A 20,828-nucleotide genomic window follows, 5' to 3' on the forward strand; every position below is an offset into this window, starting at 1 on the left:
AGGCTATAAGATCAGTAACACCCTGAAACTGAGTTACAGTACAGTGGTCAGGTTCATACAGACATTTTCCAAGATGGGTTCTGCTCTGAACAGGTTTTGCAAGGGTCCATCAAAAAATGTGACTCCTCGTGCTGTGCGTCAGGTGCAAAATCAGGCTTTAAAAAACAGACGCACGACTGCTGCAGCATTGCTTTAGAGCAGGGGTCACCAACGTGGTGCCCGCGGGCCTTTTCTAAAAAAAAATAGCTGTTTCCTTTTTAAAACATTGTTGATACTTATGAGAAATCATTAACATGATCAGTGTCTTCACATAGATGAATATCATTAATTATTAATAATAACATATAATAAAAGGTCAATTGAGCAAATTTGTTATTTCAGATCAAACTGAAAACTGTGTGTATTAAACTGGTAGCCCTTCATATTAATGGTACCCAAGAAGTAGCTCTCAGTTCAAAAAGGTTGGTGACCCTTGCTTTAGTGGTTGCAGAAAAGGAAGGTCCGGTTGTCAGTGGTCAGACCAAACGGAAACAACATCTGAAACTGGCTTACAAGAAAGTCTGCAAACAGTTTGCTGAAGACAACCTGTCCAAGAGCATAAATTACTGAAACCATGTCCTGTGTCTGATGAGACTAAGATAAACTTGTTTGGCTCAGATGGTGTCCATCATGTGTGGCGATACCCTGGTGAGGTGTATCAAGAAAATGGTGTCGCCTACTTTCAAGCATGGTGGTGGTAGCATCATCTTCTGGGGCTGCATGAGTTAAGCTGGTACTAACATCAGCAGTGCCATGATGTCATTATGGAGGAGTGGAAGAGGATCACAGCAGTAACCTGTGCAGCTCTGGTGAATTCTATGTCCAGGAGGATTAAGGCAGTGCTACATAACAATGGTGTTCACACAGAATATTGACACTTTGGACACAATTTTGACATGTTCACTTAGGGTGTACTCAATTTTGTTGGCAGTTTTTTTTGGCAATAATGGCTATATGTTGGGGTTTGTGTGTGTGTGTGAGAATATACAGTAGTCATACACAGACCACACATTGCATTTCCAGCTTCAGTGCTTTTTACACTACAGTGTAAAATAGTAATTGCAGTAAATGTGCAAATTAATAAAATCATACATAATGGCTGGAAACTAAGAGCTTACATTATAGCTTTAATGATGAGTAGAGGATATGCATTTGGAAGGTTTTTTTCTGCTATGATGATCTGTTATGTACTGTCGATCCTAATCTTAACTGGCGTAGTGGGATTGGACAGTGACATGCAACCAACAGTTCAAATAGCATTCTTTCATGTGACGTTTGTCAAACCAGAAACCACTCTGCCACAGTGTAAGGATGATTTTTATTTACATTCATTTAACTTTAAAAGACAACTAAATTATTATTAGAGAGAAATTCCTTCCAGATTGTTGGGGAAATAGAATCAATGGAATGGGACAGCTGTTAATTAGCAGCAAAGATATTTAAGGTAAGGTACACATTTCTTTAGATATAATTATTTTTTCTTACTTTACTTACTGCTACCATTTGCACACAGTCTGACCATATTACATCCTGACCCTCCGACATTTGCACAAACACCTGGTATGTCTGGATTTTAAATACTGTTGATGACTCATGTGAGTCCTTGTGAGATTGCTGATGCAGAACATATATCTTACATATCTAAGTTCTAATCTCAAAGAATTCTATAAAACTGACACAAGCAGCACTTCACTCGCAACTAACGAGGGAGCTTTTACTTCTTTACAAAAGTCTAAATGAATCCATGATGGCTGATTTTGTTTTGCACAACTCTTCACTGTAAATGGAGCAACAGTCAAAAAGCTGGAGACTAGTGACATTTAATTCACCTTTTTTTTTTCCAGAGTGGTTTTGTTCACCTGCAACAGACAGCAAGTCCAAAGTAAAGACTCAGCACACATATTCATAAAAACTCATCTGAAAATTGTCACTTGAATGATGCAATACGTCAACTAGTAATTTTTGTTCATCATGAAGGGTTGTTTATTATATCTGGAGCTCTCTGTCTCAGGTGTGTGTCATGATGTGGAAAATAAAAGTAAAATTTATTTTGTTCTCTTTGTGCTATTTTAGGTTTAAACCACAGGAACTGGTTCACCGTTTGCTTTCATATAAATCTGTGAGCTCTTGTGGACTTCCTAAAAATTTTTTTTACTCTAATAAATGTATAATTCACATGAAGTGTGCATTTAAAACCTACATAGTAATTGAGTTTCTACTATTGCTTGTGCATTTGGCAGACATATTACTTCAGATTGGGTATTAGATATGGGGCATGGCCCCATATGTACCACTACTCCTATGCAAATATAATATAGCACAACCAACACTCCTAGAGGAAGCCTCCATCAAGAGTCCAAATAAGGAAGGGATTACTCAGGGTAGCAACCAAGTGGCAATGTGTAACTCTTAACTTGGGGCCACCACTACCATGCTTTACAGTGTGGATCAACATCACCCCGGAAGTATTGTCTTTTTTCTAATTATGAATCCAACGTATAGATATAGATCTAATATGATGAAATCCACTGATCTGTGAAGGTAAGCTTGAGTCTGAGTAGCTAGAAAACATACTTCCAGGCAGTAAGTAATAATTAGTAGTAATGTATTGGTTGTCTGCCAATGCCACTTTTCAGGTAATTTTTGAAGACAGTGTCACTATTTTACCATTTTTTTTTTACCAAGAGTAATGTTTTCTTTTCACAAACATACCGTTTTAAATAAGCTACGAGTGTTTAACATAAAGACCAAAGGTTTCTTAAGGATTTGCCAGATCCCAGGTGGCTTCTTCTTGTTCTATAATACTGTTTTTATAAGCTATAACATAATAGCTTTGCAAAATGAATTAGGGTAAACACTTTTATATAAAAGTTTCTTAACTGACCTTAATTCATTGGCATTTTAATTAACATTAACAAATTACATATTTCAGCATTTGAAACCAAATAAACCAATTAGAATTAAGCACAAAGTGACCAATATTAAACTACCTTAATGAAGATGTTTGAGGCAAGTCTTAGGAACAAGCTGCTTTTATTTTCCAAAAAGTGAATGTTGTTGAATGCAGGTGAATGTAGTTAATTTTTTTTAAAGCAAATATGTGACTGTAAATTCTTGCTTTTGCTAATGTTACTTGTGGTGTAACAATGCTAACGTTCATGATTTGTTTAAGTAATGCAATAAATAATGCTAATTTCAAGACCTATTAAGCATTACCAGTGTAGTACATTGTATAACCAATAAGTGTTTTTTAAGATTCAGCCACAAAAATAAATTACCTTAAGGTATTTTTGTCCATACTTAAGATTGAGATACTGGCACCCTGAGTTTTGTGCTCGTCAGGAGCCCGATAACATTTGTGCCTAACTTTACTACACTACAACCTGAAAACTTACCATTTTTGTAATGTACTGTTATGGGACTGGGCACAAATATAATAAATACTTGACCTGGGCACTTTTGGATGTGACACTGTTGATCTGCGTGTGTACTGGAAGAGTCTAGAAAGCAGGAAACAAATGACTAAAGCAAAGTTGAATTGAAAGGGGTGTTCATTTAAACCCACTAGAGGGAGCACATCTCTAAGGCACTGTGACTTTTGCATACACTGAATACTGAGTAAGCATATGGAGCTAAAGACCTCCTTTTTAATACACAAGAAGAATTGACCGGATTTCATATGGTTGCTGTGATGTTTTAATTGTGATAATAATGAAGTAGAACACTGTTGGTAATGTTAACTCATGATAATAAGAACGAGAATGTTGAGATCCAATTATTTATACACTTTCCAGTGTTTGCGGATGTAAATTGCATCGTCTTGATGTAGTTCCAGAACGGCTGTGAGAATAAAACCCATTGTTGTTCATGTATGAACCTCAGGAGAGATGAAAGCTGATCTAATAAATCTAAAGAAAATGACCTTATCCTTATTAAATGACAGACCTAAGACTTTCTTTAATGGTTTTATTATTTTCCTATGATTTCTTAACCTCAGAGGGTCACTGTAAATGAAAATGATAAATAAATAAGAAAACCTTATTTCAATATTTTTATTTGCCTTATTATATGCACATTTTGTATCTTAAAAATATTCTCTATCCTCTGGATATACCACTGGATTTGTCTATACAGTACTTTGTTTTTAACGATTGCTATTAAATTGTCAACAGCCAACAAAATTGATTTAGGAAAGCTGAGACTATATATATCTTCTTAATCTTCACACCTAAAACCTTTGCTTAGTTTCTCAAATGGAGACCATAAACGCACAGCCTGTGCTCATCATTCCAGCTCTGACCCCATCTGGCCCCACGTGCCCCGACAATAACTCCCAATTACACGCCCATCTGTCCCGCCCAAGCTGGCAGCGGCTTCACGAGGGCCTTTAAACCCGGCCACCATGCTTGGAATAATGTCTGCCTCCATTTAGCTCTTATTGCCCCCTCCTCCAGTAAAGCCAGAGAAATAATAACAGCACCATGACCTTTTATCTTCAGGTCATATCTGGACAAGGGAAGTGGACATGAACTTCCTCCACACTGTGTTAAAGCTCCAGTACATTAACTTGCCATTTTAGAGAACCAGTGCATGTCAGGTAAAGCACAAAAAAGATGCTTCACAGAGAATACAGAACATAGTTTTTTTATATATGGTAAAAGATGTATCTGTCTCATTTGCACTTCAATGCCTTTGTTCATAGGACAAAGGAAAGAAAATGTAATAAGCATGTGAGGTTATATCCCATTCTAGACTCATATTTCTACCAAACCAAGCCTTTGTTCCAGAGTTATGTATGATTTATTCACCATATTCTTTGTTTCACATATAAGAAGTTAAAGAAATATTTTTATTTTTACATTCTCAATTGGTTTGCTAGATACAATGCATATTTTGTATAGTCCTTTTTGTGTGCAGTTTGTTCTTGATTTTTACAGCTGATATCCATATCTGAAATTTTTCTCTTGTATATTCACTTTGGTATATTTTATAATGTGGAATGAAACATTATAGCAACAACTGGGCACAAAATATAAACATATTTTATAGCAGGGCACGTTTGCCTCATAAATGTCGTAACTCAATGCTTCTTTTTTTATATACTCTGGGCTCATATTTATCTCCTCTCTATGGTTTTAACAATGACATATTTGAACTGATTACAAAGTATAATTGTACGATCATGAGCAAGAGAGCATGCTGTCTCGTAGTGGATGTTTCATCATTTTCATGTGCTTACAGTAAGCTCTCAGTTCAGCTACGTATACTTTACTAGATTATCGTATAAAAGATTGTGCCCTCATGTTTGGATGTTTGTTCAGTATAATAAGGAGTCATTTGCTTCACAGTTAGACACATCGTAGCCCAGCCTTTAAATCATAAATGAGCTCATTTCATATCTGTTTTTCTAAATAACTCTTTACTTGCTAATGGTAACCAGCTTTACAGTAAAATTGCTTACTTAAAAAAAAAAATTATATCATTGGGTTGGGAGCATTCAGTCTAGTGTTAACACTGTTTCATGATCTTACCTTTTGATTGCGGGAAGTGAAGATTGAAAAGAAATCGTGTCTTAGTGATTTCCTTCTTTTGAGTTCCATCTTCAGGGGTTGAGTAAATGGTGATAACATCACCCAATTAACCCATGCATTCAATATACATCTGCTCTTTAATGAATTAGTCTCTATGAATTTCAAATAGCATTCAATTTCCCATGAGGGACGTTCAAGTTACGATGTGCTGGTATCATAAAAAGTGCCAGTCATGACTTGAAGGAATCGATTCAGAAGGCAGTGAAGGTTGAAGGACAAGCCTGCAGTAGTAGTTATGTGTGCGTCATGTCCTTCCCCAGGTGCTGAATGAGGCCATTAGCACTTATTGGCATTGGAGCTCATTCACTGGGAAGCGTTACCCAGCTGGGCCCTAAGACGTAACACCTGGTGTACAAGTGGCTCTAATGGCTGAACACTTGAAAGTCCTTAGTGGCTTTGCTCAGCTTTGTTCTACAGCTTCTGTTTGGCCTTGTTGGTTTAAAGATAAATGAAGCTTGAATTTTAAGAAAATAGTATTTGTTTTTGTTGTTTTTTCTTCAGAGACCTTCCTTATATTTAGGGCATAAATACACACAGACATTTTTTTCATAACTTCTATTTTTCTGTTTTCTCTTATTCCCGTTTCTTCCCCAGTATGTTCATTAGTATATTATATTCATTATTATAAACACTCTTTTGCACATTTTTAAATGAACCCTGGGTAAAACGCTGTGATTCTGTATTCTATGCATTTCCATCCTGACTCGCCACTGCCAGCTGGATGATGGATGTGTCCTCATTTGGCAGCAGCATGTGTTCCCTGCTTCATTCCCCTGCCCCCTCTTGCCAAGATGCCCCCCTTAACTGCCCCACAGACAAAAGAGTTGTTTGCAGTGCCTCATTAACGAACCAGTAGGAACATGTGTGGCCACTTCGTATGCTTACACATTTATGGGCTCTAAACATGTTAAGCGTCCACAAAATGGAAACACTTCATGGCTAAATTGCAGAAAGACTGAGTTGCGGGTGAATTAATGTGAACTTACTGCCTGCCTTCTGTTTGTGAAATAAATTGGACTTTGTTCTATGAGCGAATTAAGTGCTTGTTATATATCAGGGTTAGAGTTAAAGTGCCCTTGTGTCTGTAGATAATGTGTAAATATCGATCCTGATTTTAACCTGATAGAATGTTGTGGTAGAGAAAATAAAAACGTTTGAATTTTAACATTAAAGGGATCTTTGAACATTGATATTTAATTAGGTGTGCTGTAATTATTTAGGTTTCTTTTTCCTAGTGCTTTTGTTCTTTCTGTGGGAACCACAGCATCCCACTTGTATCTTTTTATTTGGCAGTGAGATTGAACACATTTCTCACTGTCCACTTACACAAAACCACTGTTTACTATTCCAACAGGCACTCTGTGTGTGTGTGTCAGAGAAAGTAAGATTCTATGTGCTATGTGTTTGTTTGCTTCTTGAAGTTGCTGCCTGTAAATGTAAGAGCGTGAGAGAGAGCAGAGAGATTTTAACTAGAATCATTTTATTTTAGCACAGTGCCCAGTCCACACACACCGCATGTGTGTGGGTTTAAATTAAAATAAGTTTTTAAAGACAAAAGAAATTGTGAAAATTGCTAAATGGAATAAAGTGCTAATCATTTCTAAATGTTTTAAGACTGAAATGTACAATTAAATTAAAAGATTCAAAGTAAAGGTTATTTTAATACAAAATCTGGTTAATACATTGCACAATATAAAAAAAATATTCTTGTCATTATGCTGAATGTTTAAAAGGCTCTATGCCAATCCATTTAAATGTGTATTTTTAATTACACATTTTTAATCACAATCTCTAGTACAAAGCCATAAAATGGTTCCACCACTGTGTACACTGTTTTGGTTTGCTGTTTTCAAGCTGCATCGATAGAAAAATAATCACAAAGTACATAATGGATTTGAGACAAAAACCTAGACCTCAGAGGGGAACCCCTCCTTCCCAGGCTTTGCCCAATCAGCAACTGTATCATCAGCCTCCTGCTTGGTATTTTAGCGTCAGGATTCCGTTGCTTGGCAACCAGCATCAGCATTTTTGTGGGAGGCCTTGGCTGGGGTAGGAGCATGTCCTCACTGAGCACCATGTGCTTCTTCTGATTATCTCCTCTCACTGTCCACATGGCTACGGAAGGGTGTGCACCATCAGATACGGGATAATTAATCCAAGCCAGGCCAGTGGGGGGTTTGTGAGCCTAGCTGCTCTCATCGACTCTGGGGGACAATAAGGGGACCCCAAAGATCTTGGCAAAGAAAGGAGCAGAAAAGACAGAGAGAGAGAAGGCTTTTCCTTCTATTTGTTTTTCTAGCAGTAAGAGAGAAAAAGCAAGAGACCTCCCGGATTAAAAATCATTGGGGGAGGATATCGTCTTTAGCTTACGGTTCACTCAATAATGCTCACCAACATGCTGTTCCATGGAGGCAAGAGAAACAACTCACAGCTAGCCTTTGTGTATGTCTCTTAACATGTATGATATCTTCATTGCACAGCGGAAGAGACATGGAGAGGGACCTTGAGCACTGTTGGTTTCAGAAGATACTTCTGATCAGGTGCTAAAATGAGTGTTGAAACATGTGGATAGATCAGCACTGGACACTAGGATCAGCTAAATTGCTAAAGTTTGCTTGTTTATTTTGCTGTCGCCTTTAAAGATCATGTTAAAGTTTAAGGCATTGTGTTTGGATTACTGGCAGTTCTTGTGCCTGCAGCCTCTCAGTGGGTTCTACAAAAGGTAAGATGACTGTCATGTTGATATAAACACTAATTACTCTCTGACCACCTTTTGCATCCATTGCAGTGATAACTCAGAGACTGGTCTGAATCATCTAGCAGAGGTAGTGGGAAACAGTGATGGGGTTAGCAGCTAAGGTGACAGCAAGTTAGAATGATTTCATTTAAAGAAGCAATTGTGCTCCTCTGAACAGGAGCATTTACACTCGAGCTTATTTCAGTTTTGTGCTTCTATCCTGGCCCCACCCATGTGTGTGGTCTGGTTTTAAGAATGTACAGATAGATATAGTACAGCAGATATTTTAAAAGATTTGACTTTTGATTTTTCTTTTTGGAAAATGTTTCTCAACATATTCAGGATCTGACAAGGATCACAGAATGACATAAACAGAACGAAAGCATCTGACACTAAGAACGTGTTTACATCTCAGTATGTTATAAATTTCAGTTAAGATTTTATTGGGATTACCTTATAAAATATCATTAGTAATCTTAATACAATTTGCACAAACTGGTTTTATTATCAGCCACATTTTTTTCTTTTACAGCAGAAAACTCACCAAATTAACTTTCAGTATCATTAAATAATGCTTTGTAGTGCATTGTTTCACAGGACTGCTTATTCAGTTCATTTGGTGCTTTGTAATTAGCTGGAAAGGTAATGAAGGATTTTGTGCATCAATAATGGGCAAATGCAGCATCCAAATTTTAACCCTTTTATTCTTCTTCAGGGGTATCAGAAAACCAAATTTGTAAAGCTGTGATTTAAAATATCTCCCATTTAGACTGGTTTGAATTACATACTCCAGTCTTCCCTGGGGGTAGTCATCTTTCTTTCTTATCTCATCATAGCATAGAACGTCTCAGGGGATTCCTTCAGCTGAGATCTCAGTAAAGTTAAGTTGACCCTAGATATAACAAGGATGTGGAAAAGATGAGAAGGACACCCACTGGTGGTGATGACAGCTGTCTCAGCTGTGGATATGTAGGAAACCTGCAGAATCTGTAACTGACGAGCGCTTTCTCCCCCCATCCTTATGGCACGTGTAAATGTGTGTGTGTGTGTGTGTGTGTGTAGTTTGCGTTGTCTATTGTTGTTGGGGTTTTTTTTCCCTTCTTGCAATTCCCACAAAACATCACAATTAACTATGTAATCATCCAGAATTTGGTGTTTCGTAATACAAGAATTTATCTACGGTACTTTTCTACCTTTTCAGCTCTTAATATCACTATTTGTGCAGTAGGGATTCTGTTCCCTGACAGAAATACTTGCAAAAACTCAGGTAAACCTGAACTAACTCTTTCTACAGGATACAGACAAAAAGTCCAGAATCTACTTGTGTTACAGCCAATATTAGTGTGTTTAATGTGTTGTTTTGTGATGTACAACAGAAATCCAGCAAGATTTTGTTGGTTTTTTTTTTAAAAACCTTTTAACTAAAAAAAATCAAGGTTTATGTTTGGCCTAATTAAAAACAAATCTGAACTATAAACTTTAACATTTTTGGGACTGACTGCATTGGCCATGATAAGAAAAGACCCACGTTAACAGGTCAGTGAGGTGTGTGCAAAACCAGTATGTGTTTGGATTGCTGTGTCAATTTTAATGCCATTTCCAACAAGGCTATGGAAGTACCTGATGGCCTTCTATTATTCTACTCTGGTAACTCAACACATTTCACTGGCTTTGATTAGGTACAGTTTTCCTCCAGTTTATTCATTAAGTTTGGTTGTACACCATTACTAAAGAATGAGGTTATTCTTATACTTATATTATTATAATATGCATTTCACAGAGTGTTTTTTGGACATACACCGCACAAACTATGGAAGCAGGTCATTGATGATTTCCCTAGCTAGTTAAGAAGTCTTCCACAATATCCCTAACATATGTTGTAGGAATTCATCAAACACAGAAAGAGAGTAGTTTAGTATTTTCTACAGGCATGTTGTTCTTTGAGGATAAAGAGAAATTGCATTTGTCAAATAAGTGTTAATTGCTTAGATTTTGAAGCCTAGCACCATGTGGGACGTGTGAAACTGCTGACTGATCAAGCATAAGCACTTGTAGTGTGTAGCCAATCACACCAGACGTTTAATAATTTCTCATTGTTCTCTTAAATTGAATTGCAGTGTAATAAATTCCCTGTTTCAGTGTTAAGGGTATATCAGTATAGCCCAATATGTATGTAGCATAAAGACAAGAAATCTGAAACGATGTTCTTCTGTTACGTTAAGCTATGCAAATTGATGTTGATGACAAAATGTTTTTTTTCCTGTGTGCATGGAATGAATGTATTATTTTGTAGATTCTGCCTTGTGAAGAAACTGCCATTTGAGAGTACTTTGTTTTTGTGATCACTGAGAATCACACACTTTCATTCCTTTCACCATACACTGTCTACAGTCATTAAAAGTGAAGTTTATTAAAATAAAAGTGATGCAGTCAAATAAATTTCATTTGTGAATCTTAGTTTTATTAGTATTGCATTTAATAAAATGCTGAAGTATAGCAGTTCATCTCAAAATGCATATTTTAGCCCAAGAAAAGTCAATATTTAAAGCAATATTTAGATCAGATGTGGAAATCAAGCAGTGGTATTAAGGGACCCAATATTTGCCAAGAAAATATTTCCCACACAATTACACCACAAGCAGCAGCCTGATCTTTCGATTCAATGAACTTTAGATAAAATGCGGATCATGCCATCTGCATATAGCTGCAGACCAGGTGATATTTTTCATATTTTTGATGCTTACCACAGATCCCTCTTTTTAACTGACAGAAGTAGATCCTGCTCCACAGCTGCTGTTGTTCATCTACATCAAGGTTTAAAAGTCAGTGACCACACTCAGGATTCCACACTGGTCTCAGCTGTAATAATTTTAATGTACATTATTTATACTGAGATTAATCATTAATAGGCCGCTGTTCATAATAGAAAGTGTGAAGATCAGTAGTTTGAAGAACGTTGTAGTTTATAAAAACTGTGCACTAGTGTTTGTGTGATACATCAAGGGAAATGTTGGCAGGGATTTTTGTGGTCATGAGCAATTGTTTCCCCAAAATTGTCTACAGATGCCAAAAATTTGAAGGCTTATGAAAGAGGAAAACTGGATACATGCATGTGCTAATGGGAGAACGTGGAGGAGGCTGTTACTATGTCAGACTCACTTAGATGGAGGAGGCTATGTACACGTTTGCAGTGTTTTTCAGCATATACCGTCACTAAAAAGCTGTCAAAAATGTGAAATGATCACGAGAATGTTAGATTTGGGGAATATTTACAGACTGTTTGGAGCCTAAATGTTTTTTTTTTGTCAGATTGTGTTTTGTCTGTGTGTGAGAGAGAGAAAGGGAGAGTTAAGGGGGGAGAGCATTCTACTACACTTCTGTGTATTGTACAAACCCAAACTCAGATCTACACAGAGACATTATACAATTCCCAGGTGGACTTTGGGGAGAAGTTTCTTTGCTGAGATATCTTTGTTTCTTGAAACACCCCTGTGCTCTTCCTGTTTCTTTGGGGTTTACAGTTTCAGATTTGAGCCTCAAGCTACCAATTCTTCTACACAGGCAACATGATGAATCAAATAAAGGCATTATAGGGGGTGAGGGTGCTGGTGGTGACATGGTTTCAAGAGCGTAAAACCAATAGTGAAAAGCTTTCACCCTAAAGCAGTGTCTGATATTGCTTTCACTTGGTCACATGTTCTCTGAAATATTTCGTCTCCTGATACACTTTTATTGTGCTTTAATTTTGTTTAGTTTTTTTTTTTTTTTGTATTGTGCAGTTATTTATATTGTTCAACTTTTAAAGCACCATGTTTGTATTTTGCTTTCCATTTGCTTCATTGCTTTAAATTCATGGTCTCCTTTAGGTTCCTAGACCATTTCCTTTTGTGGATGAATTTTTTTTTTTTCAAGCTTTATTCAGTGACTGTTCTAATTGATGACATAATACTCTTATTAACAGGAATGGTCTTTAAAGACATTTTCACAGTGACTCATGACCACAAATCACATGCAACTCTGTATTCTGTTACAACTAATTTTTGCTTTATTATGACTGGTTAAGTCAAGCAGTGTGTCATCTCAGAGCAGGAACATATTTGCCTAAATTTTCAACATATGTCATCACGTGGCTTTAGTCGTTGTCGCATATGCCAAACACAAAGGAAACAGGTTTTTTTTTCCCCAACTGATGAGAGAAGCTGAACTGTAGAGCTGGAAAAAGTGATGACTGTCCAGAGGAAAGGCTTTAAAATAGGAAATTAACATTCCATATTATGTATGTGACTTTAGAGAAGTAAGGCTTGGCATGCCTTCTGTTTAGCTGCTAGCCTTACTTGGTAATCTCAAAGCCCTGCCTAGAAACCTCCCAGAAGGGAACAGTTTGGTTTGGATACAAAATGAAAGTGAATTATACACACCAGTAACAACAGCAGTAACTGGAACTGGTTTGAGTTCATCATTTCTCTCTCTCCTTTAGGCTTTTTTAAAACGGCAAACACTGTTTGTGGTCAAGTAAAGGAAGAAATGGAAGAAATGTATTTTTTGGACACCAGAAATGTTGATGCATAAGTACACAGTGCAACTGTAGGTGTCTCATACAGTGATCTAGTTTTTATGCTCTTGTTTTGCTTCTTCTTTTTTGGATTAAAGGAATCAAATATAATTTTTTGGGAAACCTATCTGGAGTAATCAGGCAAATAATGTCCTGGCCATGTTGAATCTGATGTGGAAGTACTGTCTTTCAGTTCGAACAATAAGGTAAGAGACGTGTCATTAGACTGAGGTGTTTTTTTTTTCTCCTGAGGACGGAACACTGCCATGCTAATTAACACCCGTTTTCTCAGTCACATCTAATACAGTGTTCTGTTTCAGAGTGATCTAAAAACTTGAAGGAAAAGTAAATTTTACACTTCAGCTAAATTGAAAGGTTTTGTTATTTATAAGGTTATTTGCTATTCCTATTGCAATTTAACCTCATCTGAAATTATATTTTTGTAATCTTGTCTAGAGATTGAAAGTGTTTGTAGGGATTTATTTTTAGAGAGGACAGAAATGTAGGGTTTCAAGGTTCAAATTGGACCTTAAGCACAAAGAGTGACACAAATTGTCTTTGAAAATAAACCCCTTTAGTTTCATTTATTATGCTTAACAGAATGTGTTGTGATTATTTCATTTGTAATGAAACAGATTTTCAAGAACCTAAACTTTTTTCATGCCATCAACAGTAGAGTTTTTTTGGCCACTTCCACAATGCAAGGCTAAAATTAGTGGCAAGGGGCTTTGAGTCAAGTCACTAGACTCAGCAAAGTCATCCAGTCACCACTCTCAAATACTAAGCTGTATCATTTTCTGCCTAGTATTTAAACAACCACAGCTGTAGCTCTGCTTTTTAGCTTTAGGTCTTCTTTTTGTTTGTTCTATACTATTTACATAACATCTGGGTCTGGTATATGTAATGTTTTGTATATCTTTGGAATAATTTTCCATCCATCCCCAGACACCTAGCAATTTTTTCCACTCATCTAAAATCTGAAGTTCCTCATTTTTCCTTTAGCAGCATTTAATTGAAATAAATTTTCAGGAGAACTTCATAGACATAAGGAGATGGTGGTTTAAATGCCTGGTTAAAATGTACAAGTCCAAATTCTTGTACTCTTTTAATGCTGAAGCAAGTTTGAATGCATGGACAAGGATGTGGTTGTGAAATCCACAGTTATGGCCTAGCAAATATTTATATGGCCTGGCTCATGGTAGCAGAAAGCGCTCCAATTTCAGTAGCATGCTACATAAAGTCAGCACCTCAGGCCTTTTCTAATAGATTAATTCATTTCTAATGTCATATCTTTATTTTCACATCTAGGGGTAGCCTAGTTTTTTCCTATTTTATTTCGATGCGTTTTTGCCATTGACCTTTGAAATAGTTTTTACTCTTTTTTACTTTATTAGGATTAGGATTAAAAGGTTTGTTTGATCCTCTGGGGTTAAAACCAGGTCAGGTGTTGTAAATACCATTCTTGCTTCACTGGAGCTATTTGTATTGAATGTATGCCTTTAAAAGGCTGTTGTCTTTTGGCATGTGGCAGTCACTGACAATTGCTAAAGGAAATGGTTTTCCAGAAGCTTTAGCCTCTAAATACTCTAAATTCTTCTTTTTCTTCTTCTTCAAAAAAGCAGCCATGTAAGAGTAGAGGCCAGGCAACCTGATCCAGCCACTGAAAGGAGCAGGCTGTTTGAGTGCACGATATGATTAATTTACTGTGTGCAGTCTTCATGTCAGCCTGGACATACCCTGTCTGTCATAGTTCAGCTTGCCTCTTTCTTTCTTTTCCTCCCCTTGGACACTGAACTGTTTTGGTGGGATGAGCAGGTATACTTTTAGGGGTGCCCTGTGTATTAGAACCTGTATTTTACAGGAGATTTACGATCACTAGTAGCTAGGAGAGAACAGTGAGACAGCAGGTTATTTTGGGTTCTTGAGCTTTATAGCAGTCTTGGGTACAGGCAGGACTCGGGCTTGGATAGAGGGACTCAAGGACAAAATACCTTTTTTGCTTGCCTCTTTGACTTCAACTACACATTTGAAAGTTGTTCTGGGACAATACAAAAATTTGACCTGGCTGATTCCATGGAAATGTGGATGTGAGGCACAGACGAATCATCCAGATGAGCCTGTGATTTCATGGTCGGTGAGTCATTCATTTAGGACAATTCATTTTCTCTGGGGGAAGTACTGACATTTTGGGAGAGGTTAAAGTAAGGAATATCTTAAAATAAAATAAGAAAATCCAATAATTTTATATCTAATGACAGGAATATTTGTTTCTCAGTATATAGATTTGCTTTTGGCTGTTCTTTAGGCTGGAGATGTATTTAAGCTCTTACTTTTAGTGCTCAATTTGAATGATGTTTAATTTGTCCAATCAATTTGTTGTTGTTAGAAACACTGGTTATTTTGTGTGTATCTGACCTACAAGAATAATTACGTTTCAAATGTCCAATTCTTCCTTAGTTTCTTTGCCACAGTGCCAGTATTGTAATTAGCCACTATTAATATTTCAAGGAAGAGTCTCCATTTACAAAGTAAACCTGGATCTTATTTCGTTTTATGTTTCATTGTGTGGTGGTATGTTGTATTCAAATGAAGATCAGTTAAGTGTTACAGATGTGTTTCTGGGAATTATTTTCTTCAGAATTTGTAAAGTTGAATATTAAAAACACATTTATCTTTTGTATGAACTCATGAAATGTTTTATGACCGAATTGATGGCTTTATGCCATTGCTGTTGTTCCAGAAGTACGATCTCTTCCAGGGCTCTGATTAAATTTAAATCTCTTCTGACTAAAATGTAGTGTCAGTTTTTCCATAAGCATTTCATCACCATTTTTCTTTTTCATTTTTGTGAGGTTTCAGACCTATCTAAGCCCGGTCTTGTCTTAGATCACACAATATTATTGTTGGTGCATTCCATCAAACTGGGCTGTAAATGGATGGTATAATATAATAAAATGAATTTGTCATCATTATTTTCCATAATGTTGTAATGGGCAGTTTCATTGCCATAAAGTTAGAGTACATTGTTCAATGTATTGTTTCTCCACATAAGTGCACAGGCATCAGTTCAAGGCTGGAGCCACCTGGACAATATGTACTTCTCTATCTGGGTCTCCATGTTTTATTAATTTTACCCTTCACTGGTCAGTACTCATCTATTATTGATGACATAATGTTCGCTGATCCAGTAGACGTGGCATGAGACCAGTAGTCCTTTGTTGTGCCCTTGTAATGTATATTAAATTAAGATAATCATATTTGTACGAATTATATGAAGTATTTGTAAAAATGGTCAGTTCTTGTTATTAAAAACAAGCTTGTCGCTTATTGCAAAAGGTTAACCGTTTATCATTCTAATGTGATATTTGATGGACTCTTTGTTGGTACACAAAGGAAAGAGAAAAGGCCATGACTGAGATCTAGATTATAAAGACGATGATAATGTTAGCAAACTGAAGGCAAACCTAATCATACAGCACACAGCAGTAGTGTTTTAAGCACAATGACTGCAGTTGTACTTTACCATCTAAGTTACTTTTTTTTGTTGTTGTTGTTGTTTTTTTTTAAATACCTTCTAGTTGGTCTTTTCTGATGACAGAAATTTACTGTGGCAACAAAAAACATAGTGAAAACAATCCGCTTATGGTTTTAGATGAAATGTAACTTTGCCCAAAATAAAAACTCATTATTTGTGAGTCAACTGATCACATGTATAACTGCATAGACATTTAATTTACATAGGGATTTACATAGAGGTTTTCAGAAGTTTGTTTATTTACCAGAAACTACTGTATTGAGGTGTACATGTATATTGAGAAGTGGATTTATATTTATAAATACCCATAGACTGTACATTTAATGTAAAAAGATAAGGTAAAAGATTTATATTAAAGGTACGAACAGGTCCCCTTTATAGTACCCCCATAGTACTTTATAGTATAATATATTAAGGTCTGCAAGATTCTGAAGCTTATCGACAATTGTAATACAAGAAGTGTAAGTGAAAAGTGTAAAACACACTGCAGTGGATTGAAATGGTGCATCTTTCTTACCAAGAAGATATTGAACACTATATTATTTTAGCACCAACATGAAATTCAAGGTATGATTATGTTTAATAATAAGCACCTATGAATTGGATTAATACCATATATGTTAGTTTAGAAAAAAAAAGATGACATTAATCTCTTTAGATGGAGGTCAGTATCCAGCAGGGAGCTTTAGTCACCCTGCCCCAGTCTAAGTAATAATGCAGCATGAAAAGATGGCTTTTTTTCTTCCTGTTTCCCTGCTTAAGCTTTCTCTCTCTTACTCGCTCCCTATCTCACTCTTTCTCTCTCTGTCTCACTATGTGGCTAGCATGAGTCATATTATTTACCACATTTTTTTTCCATGGATCACTAACTACACACCACCATTACGAAGTATATTATTTTCTCCACAGGAACCTCCCAGTGATTTTTATACAGTCATTTAGCTTATTGGCAGAATCGTCTGTGGTACAGTTCTCGTGCAAATGCTGCTGTAGTAAATAGGAGTATGGCTAGCAGTATGTTATAATGCAGGTATATATATATATATATATATATATATATATATATATATATATATATTTTTTTTTTTTTTTTTATTTATTTTTTTTTTGGTTTAGACTGTTTATTTGCCATAGCTTAATTTTGTTTTAAAGTATTTATGCAAGTTGGGAGAACTAAAAAAAGCAATGAGAGAATAGCTTTGATTCAGTACTTTGAACACATCAATTGCAAACAAGTTGCCTGTGTAAACAGTGAATGTGGCATTTATAAAAACAAAAAAACAAAGGTCCATTTAAGGACAAACCAGTTGTCCATTAGTGTCATTAGTCATTAACAAAATGTTTACTTTTTACGTTAAGTACTAAGGATGTGTAAGTTATTAAAGTATTTTTTTACTCTTATTTCATTTAAATGGATACATGTTTAAAAAGTAGTATAGTTGTGATCAAGAGGTTGTGAATTCAAATCCCAGCCACACCAAGCAAGGTCCTTCACCACATAGCTGCTTAGTTGAATGAATAAGATCAATGTAATTCACTCTGGATAAGGGTGTCCACCAAATGCTCAATTGTAGATGTGCAGGAGAATTAAACAATTATTTGCATTCAAATATTGTTCACATAGACTGGTACTTTTGTACTTTCACTCAAGTACTGCAATGGTGTACTTTGTCTTCCACTGCAGTTCTCTATACAGTATAATGGCACTGAGAACTAACATTGTTAGTTCTTCACAGCCCTTACCCATTTTTCTTTCCAGACCAGAAGGGGAGTGCACTGTGTGCAGATCTCTGATGTTTACATGTATAGCTACCTTTCTTCGTGAAGATGATGTCCATAGGGATTGCTTATTTTATCAAGGTTTGTTTTTACTGATCTTGGCATACAAGTAATCGCCTCCCTCTGTGGATGGGCTCATTAAAGCCGCAGGACTCTGCATATCTGTATCGGAAAGGCAGCATTGTGTGTTTTTGACTCTGATTCTAAAAACAAGAAAGGAATTTGAACATTTTCAGATAGAAGACGACATATAGCCTTTTGACCTGTGTTTTTTTTCTTTCTTCAAACTCCATTACATTAGAACAGTGTCAGATGTACTTACAGGACCTCAGCAATTTTAACCAGCGAGCAAACATTAATTTTTCAGATTTCTATATGGTAAATATAGTGGCATTTCCATAGCTACACTTTGTTGCCACAAATAGAGTAGTAAAATGTCTTTGTTTGCATAGTAAAGCCGTGAACATGTATAGATCTGTCATCTGTGAAAAGGGATACAAAAATTCAGCTTGTTGGCAGAAGCCTAACGGTAACCTAACACATAGTACCCCATGCTTCGTCCTGCTACCTCTCTTCATCCTGTTGACAGTAGTGACGGCTTTTAAATTGGGCTTATTATTGTGCTGCCGAATGTCTGACAGATTTGGGACACAGAAAGCAGAATGTGGTCATGAAAAAATCTCCAGGAGCACTGCTGGTCTTTAAGTGATGTAACCGACATACTTTTGAGACTTATTTTGTTTTGCATCTACTGTACAGTGCATTCAGAGACGTGTATACCCTGTAAACCAGATGCTGTTGTCAAAGATTGTTGAGAATATTTAAAAGGTATGTAGACCTGATGGATAACTCAATAATTCTTTGGTAAAAATTACTAATTGATATTTGACAAAGATAGACTTCTTTATTTCTAACACTCCCTTTATTCGACTGTCGTTATTATCTTCCCAGCTCTCATCTTCCTATTATTTTTTTAATATCCATGTTGGGCTCAAGGGAAGAGCCAGAGATCCTGAGATCAATTACTCTGTGCACCGGCCAAATCAATCTTCCCTAATTTGCAATTCCTGCCTTTTAAAAAGGCCTGTCTTTGAGTGACAGGCATAATTATATATATTATACATAAAAAATATTATGGAGGAGGATATTTATATTCAGGACTGGGGTGAGCGTAAGATTCCTCCAGCAGGAGAGACTGGCATGGTGCTACAGTACATTTAAGGTACTTCCAACTTTTCTGGCTTGGCAATGAAGTGAATATGGGGGACAGAGATAACGAGTTCCACCTGTATCTACATAATAAATGTTCTAACAAAAAATTAACTGTTACAAAGAAATATTTTTGTATGTCAGTATAAAAAAGCACAAACGAAACTCTTTAATTCTATAAGACAATATAAAGTCACCTGCCACTATAAAACTGTAAAGTAAACCTGAGACTTCTCATTTTTAAATATATTTGTCTTACTATTTTATGCTATTTATAGTTATTGTAGTGGCAAAATTAAAATTCTATTCATGTGATGCAAGTATTTTTTTTTTTGCTTTGTCTGTTGCAGAATAAAATTAAGTCCTCGTTGAAAGTATGTGAAAAATAATAATTTTAAGTACCTGCACTCTGCTGAATTTAAAGGACACAAGCTGCATTTTTTGCTGATGCGGTTTACTCTTTTATGCTCATTATGCCAGCCCTCCTGTTTGTAAAAAAAAAAAAAAAAAAAAAAAAAAAAGGTGAGACAGGTAATGAATGTGTATTCATAATGAGGCTTTAAGGATGTGTATGCATCTGGATGGAAGCTAGTGTGTGATGGTGACGTGGTGTTGGTGGTCTTCCTCTACCAAGGATACTGATTAATCTAGCAAAATGACTCGCAGTGGCTCCCAACCTCAATCTGCTGCTCTTCAGTCCTGATCCAAGCAGTTTCTGATCAGACTTTAAGTGCTTAAAGATGACAAGAAATGGTGCATGTCCTGTCAGCATGGAGTTCAATGTAATTGAATATTGTTCATGTATATAACAGATCACCTCATTGTGAGTGAACAATGAAACAGTGTTATCGGGGAGGTTTTTTTTATCATCAATTAATGATTACTTGTTCGATGTTTTGCAATAATGCTTGTCAAAACAATATTACAAAAAAAGACAGGTGCTTGTAGGTCAACATTTGTTTTTCTTAAGGTGAAATCTTTCTTAAACTAGTACATAAAAGAGGGGAAAAAACCCTTTCATGTCAACCTGTGGTGTTCACTTGGAAAAATTAATTCTTGCTTTTTGGTGTTACGTTTCCCCCCTTTAAGTGACAAGTGTTCAAATGACGTTTATTTCACACCCCTCAAGGGGGTGAATGAAAAGTAAAAGTAAATACTGTATATGACAGTTTTCTCTTTGAAATCGCAGCTCTTCAGTTTGTCATTGAAAGCAAAATTGAAAACAGTGGAGTCTGGAAAGCTTTGATATGCTGCAGAGTGTCACAGAGTTAAAAGAGGCCTTGAAATACATCATGTCAAATAGCTAGCTGGCAGCGCCGGAGAGCACCTGATAAACTGCTTTATCACTGCTGACTGTGCAAGTTTCCCTCTTGGAATGTTTTGCTC

The 20,828-nt window shown here is 36.2% G+C and overlaps 1 protein-coding gene across 5 annotated transcripts in view; it reads left to right on the forward strand.

The window, feature by feature from the left end:
• The window catches only part of iqsec1b (IQ motif and Sec7 domain ArfGEF 1b), a 204,678-nt gene that overhangs the window by 116,989 nt on the left and 66,861 nt on the right, over positions 1-20,828 (forward strand). The window contains exon 1 of one of the 5 annotated variants that reach the window (XM_046874781.1): positions 7,692-8,352. The exons of the other annotated variants lie outside the window; for them this stretch is intronic. Within the exon in view, the coding sequence (XP_046730737.1) occupies positions 8,276-8,352 (77 nt within the window). The 5' untranslated portion in view covers positions 7,692-8,275. Of the gene's footprint in view, positions 1-7,691; positions 8,353-20,828 lie in introns of those variants that run through there. 5 annotated transcript variants of the gene reach the window in all.

The sequence above is a fragment of the Silurus meridionalis genome, chromosome 19 (assembly GCF_014805685.1).
Source record: "Silurus meridionalis isolate SWU-2019-XX chromosome 19, ASM1480568v1, whole genome shotgun sequence".
Taxonomy (NCBI): domain Eukaryota; kingdom Metazoa; phylum Chordata; class Actinopteri; order Siluriformes; family Siluridae; genus Silurus; species Silurus meridionalis.